At 36.7% G+C, this 11450-nt stretch overlaps 1 protein-coding gene across 1 annotated transcript; it reads right to left on the reverse strand.

Annotated features, from left to right (window-relative positions):
- On the reverse strand, positions 1-11107 carry LOC107553219 (glycogen phosphorylase, liver form-like). The gene is made up of 20 exons (XM_016235373.1): positions 10833-11107; positions 8397-8498; positions 8245-8323; positions 8029-8132; positions 7231-7365; positions 7035-7146; positions 6559-6641; positions 6175-6312; positions 5906-5998; positions 5048-5194; positions 4620-4783; positions 4423-4537; positions 4243-4344; positions 3868-4015; positions 3625-3683; positions 1930-2071; positions 1640-1847; positions 1392-1526; positions 1252-1318; positions 1-379 (listed from the first exon to the last, which is right to left on the reverse strand). The coding sequence occupies exons 1-20, from the start codon at positions 11073-11075 to the stop codon at positions 191-193; spliced, it is 2565 nt and encodes an 854-aa protein (XP_016090859.1). The 5' UTR covers positions 11076-11107; the 3' UTR covers positions 1-190.
- Positions 11108-11450: the final 343 nt, after the last annotated feature.

The raw sequence follows: 11450 nt of genomic DNA on the forward strand, positions 1-11450 counted from the left end.
GTTGAATGAAAATATGAGATTTATTTGAGCTTTTTGCTAGTACAAGGCACTCCTTTAGAAAGTCATGCATGAACATTTGAAAAACTTGAAAGCAAAAACTAAAAATGAATTCATACTAAGTTAAGTAGGCTAATTATATTAATTAATGTAACAAGTCTTCTCATGATCCTATGACACTATGCTGACGTGTTCAGTTCTTGCGCAGGGCTCGAGCGGTTTCCTCCAGAGCTTCACGTGGTTCGCTGGGTAGAGGAATCTTCAGGTCAGTGGGCTCCACTCCCCAGATCTCAGTGGCGTACTCTTTAATGGTGCGGTCACTGGAGAACTTTCCAGATGCCGCAATGTTCTTAATTACCACACGAGTCCATTCTCTCTGATCCTGTCCAACACAGAGAAATATGAACTATTTTAATTGCACTTTTAGGGTCTCTTTGTATTTTTTTGGAGCTTGACAGTCATGGTCACTTTGAACTGTTGCTATATAGAAAATAACCGTGTAATCATACTTAAGTCTCACATCTTAAATCACAAGATTCTTAAAATTCACCTTATGTGTTTCACAGAAAAAATAGCTTGGAGCTGGAAATTAACAAACTGAGTCAGTAAATGAATTAAATGAAATGTAAAGCAGTGATGGGAGAAACAATGCTTTTAGAAACTCTGAATCAACTGAATTAATTCTTAAAATTATTCACTGTTACAAACATGCATACGGACACCTTTTACAAACCAATTAAATTTTTTTTTATAAAAGTGTAATTTATTAAAGGGATAGTTCATCCACTGGAACGTCACTCTCTCCTGAATGCGCGTAAGACAATTAGCGGAAGCTAGAGAATACAATTTATAAAGTTTTAAATATATATCTTTTTCTTACACAAACACATTGATTCGCTTCAGAAGGCCTTTAATAACCGCCGCGTGGCGTACCTTTTATGATGGCCATTTAAAACTATCACTGTCCGTTTTTATTAGAAATGCATGTTGATTAAATTGTATTCAATTAATTAAAACTGAAACGACATTATAAAACTGACCCAAGATCAGTTAAAACCATCTATTACAAAGCCTTGTTCGCTAAAATCATGTGACCTGGCCAGTTTCCTATGTGCTGCAAATCACTGATTTGAAACAAAAGTATGGCAAAGGTTTTGAAGCTTCATGAAGCACTATTTCAAAAGCTTCCATCACTCATGAAATTAATGTTGAACATTAAATGAATCTCTGATGTGTTTGTGTGATAATGTTCACCTTATACAGAGTGCTGACTCTCTCTTGACACTTCACGTAAGACTCGTAGTCTGCGAAAACTTTAAACCTAGAGGACAGTTTAAGAGAGCGTGAGGGATTTTGTAGTTAAGAATTTCAAAAAGAAAGCATGAGTGTTTTACCGATCATGATGGAACAGCATGTTGATGATGTCACTGAACATCTCAGGCTGTTTCGGTGAGAAATAGCCACTTTTAATCTGATTTATGGCTTGTTTCAGCTCTGGAAGACTCTCATAATATTGTAATGCATCATAGCTGTACACACACACACACACACACACAAAGGAATGGTTAATGTCTTCAAAGATAGCATTATATTTACTCAGCATTTATTTCCAAGTATATAATATTTTCGTCTCATTCCCTACCCTTCTTTATCCATCTTTGCTACATCTTCCACCCTCATGCCAAAGATGAAGAGGTTTTCTTCTCCGGCTTCTTCTGCCATCTCCACGTTGGCACCATCCATAGTGCCAATGGTCAGCGCCCCGTTCAGCATGAACTTCATGTTTCCGGTCCCAGAAGCCTCCGTACCTGCAGTGGAGATCTGCTCTGACAGGTCTGTAGCTGGAATCACTGCACATAAAACACATAATCATACATTTATTCATCAATACACTCATCTCATATTTATGTTAGCTGTGAGGGTGTATGTTACCTTTCTCTGCCAGTGACACTCTGTAGTTCTCCAGGTAAATGACCTTCAGTTTACGGCCGATCACAGGATCATTATTCACAACATCAGCGACGGAGGTGATCAACTTAATGATCATCTTTGCCATGTGATATCCAGGAGCAGCCTGCATAAACATATGTAGTAAATCATACACTCTTATTCAAATGTTGAGGTTAGTACTGATTTTTATTTCGAAAAAAAATAATACTTCTGTTCAGCAAGAACGCATAAAATGTATTAAAAGCTGCAGTTCTTTTGAACTTTCTATTCATCAAAGAATCCTGAAAAAAATTTATCACAGTTTCCACAAAAATAGTAAAGGGGTAATATGATGCGATTTCAAGTTTTCCTTTCTCTTTGGAGTGTTACAAGCTGATTGTGCATAGATGAGATCCCTGAAGTTGCAAAGACTGAAGTCTCAAAACCAAAGAGATATTCTTTATCAAACTTAAGACTCTGCCACGCCCCCCTAAAACGGCTCGTTCTAACACGCCCCCACATATCTACCTCACTATGTGGAAATATTAGCATAATGCCGCCCAAATGTGCATGCAAAGAAAGAATGCGTGGTTTCAGTAACCGCAGTTAGTGTTGAAGCAGCCATGTCAGGGAGACGCTGTGTGTTTCTTCCGAAAGTAGATGCATTTAGGAATCTTTAAGATTACTTACAACAGAACAGCAATGCATTTTATGGATGACCGTTTTGTGAACCTAGGAGAGGAGGTAATTCTGACTTTGCTATGACAATCTGGCGCTTCTGAATCAGCTACTGTTTTGTTATTAGTTTAAGTATTTGCTATTGACTGTTCAAATGTGGAGTTTTGTGCGTCATGTGTGTGCGAGCGAGCGAGCGAGAGAGAGAGCGAAAGAGAGCGAGAGAGAGAGAGACACATCACAGTGGATTCCGCTGTCTTAACCGTGGCTTGTGTACTGCAAACACTTACCAGCTTCATCACTGTGTCGGTCACGCGACTTTGTTCCCCTTTCGGGCTCTGTCTTTACATTTATTTTGAAAGTTGAAGCTCGCGATTATGGTAAGGGGCGTTACATTTCCGACGAGTGCTTGCGGTGTTCGGCCAATCACAATGCACTGGGTCAGCTGGCCAATCAGAGCAGACTGCGCTTGTTTTTGACGCAATATTTACACTGAAGCTTGCAGGTGGCTATGGTAAAGGGCATGTCATTTCTAGACCAGGCGCCGAGTGCTGTCAATCACAACACACACTGGCCCAGCTAACCAATCACAGCACATTTCATATTTCAGAAGGCGGGCCTTCATTTGATACAGGAACTATTTGAGCCGTTCATGCCAGACTGGGGAGAGAGGTGTTGTAATCATGTAAAATATGTGAAAAATAATGCGTTTTTCGAACCACCAAGCATGAGAGCATGTTCTAGTACACCCCCCAAAACAAAATCAAGACTTTGTAAAAGAGCATAATAGGACCCCTTTTAAATATATTAAAATAGAAAATGCTTGTTTTAAATTGTGATAATATTTCACAATATTAATGTTTTTACAGTATTTTGGATCAAAGAAATGCAGCCTTGGTGAGCATAAGAGACTTCTTTGAAAAACATTCAATCATTTTACTAACCCTAAACCTTTTGAACATGTACAGTACATATTGCAAATCAGTGCATGTGAGTGTGTTCAGAAAAGGTTGTTTGTTTTACCTTTCCACCGATAATCACAGTCCGTGGTACAAACGGTTTAATGGGGCTCCTTTTGATGCCTGTGTGTGAAACAGTTGAAACATTCTTCAGTATCTTATTTTGTGTTGCACAGAAGAAGGTCAGCCAAAGATAAGTCAATAATGACTAAATGTTCATTGTTTAGTTAAGGAGTATCTAAACATTAAATAAAATGACACAGCTTAATTAATGTGTGCGAGTGTGTGTTTGCGTTTCTGAACATACGGTTGTACATGGTGATAACGTGGAGGCAGTTGAGCAGCTGTCGTTTGTATTCATGGATTCTTTTCACATGGACATCAAACATGGATGCGGGATTTATGTCCACCTTGTACACCTTCTCTAAATACTGTGCAACCTTCAGCTTGTTATCCTACACACACAATGAAACGCGCCAAAAATGAACTGGAACTCACTAAGAATTAAAATGACCCAATCTTTTACTAATTTCAGAAATGTCAGAAATGAGTCAGAAATGCTTAAAAATACCTCAAAAGTAGTGAACAATTATATAAAGAGGAGGAAAAAACAAAGACATTATCTCCTAGATTAATAAGATCTACAAATTTATTGACATGAGAGGAGTGTGTGTTTTCTAACCTGTTTGACTTTGGCTACATCTCGGATGAAAGTATCGTAGTCAACCAGATCATTCAGCTTCTGCAGTTGATTTAGATCTTTCACATACTCTTCACCGATAGCCTATAAGCACAAACAACACATATGAATTTTTTTTTGGGAAACTGAAAAAATATGTTATAAAAACACTGTGTGTTGGACCTCTGCGATCAGATCAGCGAGTCCTGGGTTGCAGAGAAGCAGCCAGCGTCGTGGTGTGATGCCATTTGTTTTATTCTGAAATTTCTCCGGTTCAAGCTCGCTGAAGTCTCGGAATCTAAAGGATCAAAATTTAAAGTCAGTTAAAAAAAACATTGTAGCATTGTATGTATGTAAGAGCACAAGAAAGAGAAGCCTACACGTCTCTTTTGATGATGTCGGAGTGAATCTCTGCAACTCCATTGACTTTGTGTGAGCCCACAATGCAGAGATGAGCCATGTTTACTCTCTTTCCCCCTTCCTCTTCGATCAGAGACATCCTGCAGATTCGATCCATATCATCTGGAAACAGAGATGCTATATGCTACAAAGACACACACACACACACACACACACACACACGCACATACACACATATACATACAAAAACACTAATTTGGTTTCTGCTCTAAATGTAAGTGTGCATGTGGGTTTACCTAGCTACACTTTGAAGACAAATTCATCCACAAAAGTTTACATAAATTGACAAATCCTCTATTTGGACCATTAGAGCTGTCTTCAGCTGGATAATGGCTTATAAATAATAAAGTAAATGCAGTTTTCCTGAGTTTCCTGTAAGTGTACTCACATCCAAGTGTATTTGGTTGATCCTGTATATGATCTGCAGGTGTCGGGGTAAAAGTTTCTCCATCAGTTCGACCGGCCAGCGCTCCAGAGCTTCAGGCAGAACCGTGTGGTTTGTGTATGCAAACGTTTGTTTAGTGATATTCCAGGCCTAGATACTCACACAGAAGAACTTATTTTCAGTAATCATGTTGCTTCGACAAAATCGACTGACTGTACAAAAAAAAAAAGTCTGCCCTAACCAGTGTTGTTGTTAACTACAACTAAAACTATTAAAAATAATTAAAATAACACTGATATAAAATAATATTTATTAGATAAAAGATTTAAAAATTCTTAATTATGAGATTAGAAGATAGAAATGTTGCCCTAGCAACTAACTGAAATAAGTTGAAGAACTAAATGTAATAAAACTAAAACTTAAATAAAAACGAATTAAAGCCACTGTATATAGAAATAAAAAACTAATAAAAATGACAAAAGCATATTAATATTAAAACATACTTAAAAGTATAAACATAAAATTAAAACTGAACATTTAAAAATAAAAGCTTTTAGCCTGTTCTGACATAATCTTGAAGTACATAGATTACATAAGTATGATTTCATAAAAGCTTCAACGCATTTTAAAATATGCTTTCAGGCCTGGCTTTGTAAACATTTCATTTATACATTTTATATTAATTTTTGTTTTCTAATTTCCTCCTTCAGCATTACTGAATCTTAAAATCAATAGTAAAAATACTAAACATTTCAAATGTATGATATGAATGTTGTATCATTACTATTCTATTGTGTCAATAAAAGTGTGTGTCACAGGATTATTAAAATTAGACAATCATGAATTATTCATAAATCTTACGGTGTCCCAGTCTAGTTTCTCAATGTCCACAAATATCCTCATCAGCTCAGGGATGGCCATAGCAGGATGAGTATCATTCAACTGGATTGCAACCTGACACACACACACATGCAGAATCACACAAGTACATTACTTAAAAGTTAATTACATAACGCAAAGCACTAATGTAGTTACTGGCGTGGGTGGTAAGTGCCTGCAGAATTACAGTGTGGAATGCTTGTTTCAGGTCTAGTGAGATGTTTAGTGTAAAGTGTATAGCAAAAACAGACCTTATCAGGGAAGCTGTCAAATGACAACGGTCCAGAGCAGTTCCTCTTTGAAGTCTTAAAGCGCCGAATCACATCTTGTAAAGTCGCTGCCACCACAAAATATTCCTGCTTCAACCGCAGCTCCTTTCCTTCAAAGAACTACAACACCCACAAATTCCAGTGTCAGTGTCAAACTACAAAATGACATAAAGGAGAGTGTGTTTGGGCTACAATCTCATCTGGAATCAGATGTGAGATTAACCTTCTGATGCACTTACACTGGATAATTGAAACCTAATTTTCTGCACACAATAACTAATGCAGATTAATACAGTTTAAATGCAGAAAAGCCATTTAAACTTCAATCCGCCTGAGCACTCAGAGAAAAAGGGTGAAAAAACTTACATTGTCATTTGGATAGAGTACGCGGGAAATGTTTTCTGCTAAGTTACGGTCCAAAACTGCCTGAATGTAATCACCAACATTAACTGTGAAAAGAAAAGAAAACATCCGTCATTGAATTATTCCATAGAAATTCCAGTGAGCACTGATTTCAGGTGTCTGATATTTAATATTTCATAGCAATGTCAATTTAATTTAATATTTCATAGTAATTTCCACTTCAAATGGTTAAATACTAGTTAAATTGACTGTTAGTAATTTAAATTAGTATAATTTCATATATAACATTAATTAGATTCCATTTTAAATTGATAAATACTGGTTAAACTGAAAACAGACAAAAAGACATGAATCGTTCACAATAAGACCAGGAAATAGGGTAAATTTTCATTTTGAAGCTGACTTTAGTCAAAAATTGCTTTTATCGTGTTTATCTTATATGTAATATGGATTGGTAATGTGTTGTGTGAATGACTCACAGTCTCGCAGGTTGAAGTCGTTGGGTGCGCGCGCAGACCACAAGCGCATTGTGTTCACCGTGTTGTTCATGTATCCAGGGATTGGCGTGTCGTACGGCATGGCCAGGACCACCTGTACCACAAACATGCATTACAAACCTGGCCAGGGTACCGCTATCTTGTTAGTGTGTATTTATTCGTGTAACTGTGTTGATACCTGTGTATCGACCCATTTCGGCTCCTTCCCATCCTCTTCCTCTACACGGCCATAGAAATGCACAGGCAGCATGAACTCAGGACGGGCTTTCTCCCAGGGGTTACCATACCTCAACCAATCATCCGCCTCCTCAACCTAAGACAGTGATATAGCGATGATGAAAGAGGTCACCAGTTTCAATCTGCACTGGAGGACATAGTACTCAAATCTAGAGCAGGTTAAAGTTCAAATGTGTCTATTTTTTTAAAATGAGCATTTTCACTGCACAAACACACCATTATCACTGTCCTTCTGCAAATAAATCGAGCCGCTGTTTCTTATCAGCCTACTGCTGCTGGGACAAGATCCCTATTGGTCCAGTATTATCAGCTCTGTGACAAGCTCACATGCACCAGGCCAGTGACCACAAATGCAGTGAACTCCTGGCCCATATACATTGATTTTTATGCAGACACTGTCCTACAAGTATTGCAAATTGCAGAGTACCCAAAATGTTGGGGAAATGCAATATATATATTTTTTTTTTGCACAAGTAGATTAAAAATATATAAAAATTACAAGTAACTAAAACCACAGAAAATATATTTATTTAAATAGGAATATATTTTGACACTTTTTTGCATTCCAAAATATATTTAAAAATATAAATTTTTAAAATATATATTTAAAAATATATTTTTACCTAAAAATATATTTTTGCTATATGGGACAGAACTACTATAGCTAACTGTATTAGGACATCAGAAGTTTGCATATGGGAACTTAATGCATAAATTAAGGAAATCTGGGTGAATTCACCTGCCAGCCATCTCTGATTTTCTGGTTGAAGATTCCATATTCATATCGAATTCCATATCCATAAGCAGCCAGACCCAGAGTCGCCATGGAGTCAAGAAAACAAGCTGTGGATCGCGCATGCACACAATAAATATCGCTAACTTATATTATGGTATATTATTTGTATAGAGTGTGTGAGACAGAGAGAGAGAGAGAGAGAGAGAGAGAAAGAGAGACCAGCTAATCTTCCCAGCCCTCCGTTGCCTAATCCGGCATCTTCTTCCATCTCTTCCAGATCCTCCATATCCAACCCCAGCTAAAAGGAAAAAGAGAGATTTACAGAAAGCCAGACACACAGATGGATGGACAAGTGTTTAGTCCTCTCTCACCTGGTAGATAGCCTCATCACAGGCGTTCTGCAGACCCAGATTAATCATGGTGTTCTGGAGCGCCCTACCCATGTAGAACTCCAGTGACAGGTAATATACACGCTGAAGCACACAGAAATATATAGAATACACAAAATAAATAAATACAAATCTAACATAGCATTCTTGCATTAGGTGCAAATTATGCCAAATGATTTTTCATTACTAAAAAAAATTATAGTGATTTTACATAAGCTGTGCATAACTAGAAAAAAATCATTTACAACAGAAGGTTTAAAATTGTATGAATTTTCATAAGTTTTCCAGGACAGGAAATCACAATAAATACACTAAAATAATTTTTTTAATAATTTTTTATTTTATTATTTGAATCCATAAAACTAGCTTGTTGTGTATTATGTTTCAACGATTAAAACACCTACACATTACACGTTGAAACATAATGGTTGAAACAGCGCACGCACACTAAAAGACTGTCAGCACCTGATTCCTGGACTAAGTTATCTTTCGAGTCTGACTGCACTAATACTGTCAAAAACGCACAAGGTTTACATATAAACACAGTTGGTTATGTCTAAAGTGAAAGTACACCGTTGAGAAAAACAGATGCGTGCCTGTATATTAGATGCGTGTCTTAAAGGAACACTGCACTATTTTTGAAAATAGGCTCATTTTCCAACTCCCCTAGAGTTAAACAGTTGAGTTTTACCGTTTTCGAATCCATTCAGCCGATCTCCAGGTCTGGCATTAGCACTTTTAGCTGTAGCTTAGCATAGATCATTGAATCTGATTAGACCGTTAGCATCTCGCTCAAAAATTACCAAAGAGTTTCTATATTTTTCCTATTTAAAACTTGACTCTTCTGTAGTTACATCGTGTACTAAGACCGACGGAAAATTAAAAGTTGCGATTTTCTAGGCCGATATGGCTAGGAACTATACTCTCATTCTGGCGTAATAATCAAGGAACTTTGCTGCCATACCATGGGTGCAGCAGGAACAATGATATTACGCAGCGCCTGAAAATAGTCCCCAGCTAGGTAACTTCAAATAAGAAATTGCAACTTTTTTATTTAAAATAAAATTGCAACTTTTCATTTTCCGTCAGTCTTAGTACAGGGGAGTTGGAAAATTAGCCTATTTTCAAAAATAGTGGAGTGTTCCTTTAAAGCAACAGCAGACTAACAGTACTAAACATGCTGCCGCTTGTCATTAAACAATAGTTCACCCCAAAATTTTAATTCTGTCATTATTTACTCATGTTGTCATCATGTTGTCCCAAACCCGTATTAATTTTTCTTTTGTGCTGAACACAAAAAAAGATATTTTGAAGAATGTAGGTAACCAAACAGTTGCCGGTCCCCATTGACTTTGATACTATGGAAGTCACTGGGGAGCAGCAACTGTTTGGTTACCAACGTTCTTCAAAATAACTTTTATGTTCAACAGAAGAAACTCATTCAGGTTTAAAACAACTTGAGAGTGAGTAAATGATGACAGAATTTTCATTTTTGGGTGAACTATCCCTTTAATGTTAATAAAACAACAAAACAAAGAGAAAAATTACTCACTGCTCTTGACTGAAGAACTTTAATACAGTTGCTTTAATAAGAATCCATAACTTATACAGTGAAGTGTTTATAGTGTTTTATTTTTATATTTGTTCATTCACTCTAAAAAATGCTGTGGGGTTTTCAACCCAACTTTGGGACAAATATCGACTAACCCAGCTGTTGGGTTAAATTGTGACATTAAAATTTTTACCCAAAAGTTGGGTAAGTTCATATTTGGCCCAAAGTTGGGTTAAAACACCCCAGCATTTTTTTGTATGTTTGTTTGTTTTCAATTTCTTAAATGCTACTACTAAATACACCTACTGTACCTGAAAAATAAAGCACTGTTTGTTTTATTTGTATATCATGTGTATCTTTGTTCTTATTTTTTGATATCAAGATAAAATAATGACAAAGATTTTTTATTTTTGCCCACTCTAATGTCTGCCATTCTTTTTTATTTTATATTTTTACCTTGTAAGGTTTTGTTTTTAAAATAGGGAAATTAGGCTGTACTGCTCAGACAAGTTGCAAAATAGTTAAACCATCACGACAAAGAATAAAATCGTGAATCGTGATCTTCCTGAAAAAAATCGTGATATGATATTTTTGCCATATCGTCCACCCTTACACCAGACTTAATCAACCCGACTGATAGCTTATAACACCAGTGACAAAAAACAGAAACGTTCAAGAACAGTTCAAAATCATCATTAATACGTCTGAGTTAACGTGAAAATATTTCTATTATATTTCAATAAAAGGATATATTGTTAACGTAGGCCTAATACAAATCCAATTTTTCCAAATTACATTTCGATAATTCATTTTAGCTGTGGCTAAAAGTTTCAAACAAAAGTTACCACTTTTTTTTCTGGACTCACCTTGGGGTCGGCTTCGTAGTAGAACTGCTGTGTTCGGATCCAGCGGCCCACCAGGTGATCACGCACCGTGTGCGCGAGCGCGAAATAATAATCCCGCGGCGTCGCGACGTTTCTGTCTTTGACCAGCGTGAAGTGCAGGTGCCGGTTGAAGCCCTTCTTCAGCTCTGCCACATTCTCCACACCGACGATCCCTCTGATGCTGATCTGCTTGCGCTTCTCCTGGTCCGTGAGAGGAGTCGCCATCCTGAAGATCAGCGGTTACAGCCTGTGGTCACGAGCCCCATATTTTTATAGGAGGCACAGAGGGAGGAGCAGAAAGTGTCTCTCTCTCTCTCATGGGACTTATTGAACTTTTTTTTTTAAATCAAGGACTTGACGTTAAAAATACTTTCCAAAATACATAATAATGCAGCTCACACAGTCACTTGAAGGCACATCTTCTATGATTAACATGTTTTCAGTTTTTTAATTACTTTAATTTTAATTAATTACATTTTAATTCATGTTGATATTTTATTTTGTAGGGCTTCAGAAACAAAAATGACATTCTTGAAAAATGTAATAATTAGTTAAATTATTAGCTTCTTTAGATAATAATATTAGAATGAGAGAATTACT

Source organism: Sinocyclocheilus grahami, unplaced genomic scaffold, assembly GCF_001515645.1.
Source record: "Sinocyclocheilus grahami isolate Dianchi unplaced genomic scaffold, SAMN03320097.WGS_v1.1 scaffold466.1, whole genome shotgun sequence".
In the NCBI taxonomy this organism is placed as follows: Eukaryota; Metazoa; Chordata; class Actinopteri; order Cypriniformes; family Cyprinidae; genus Sinocyclocheilus; species Sinocyclocheilus grahami.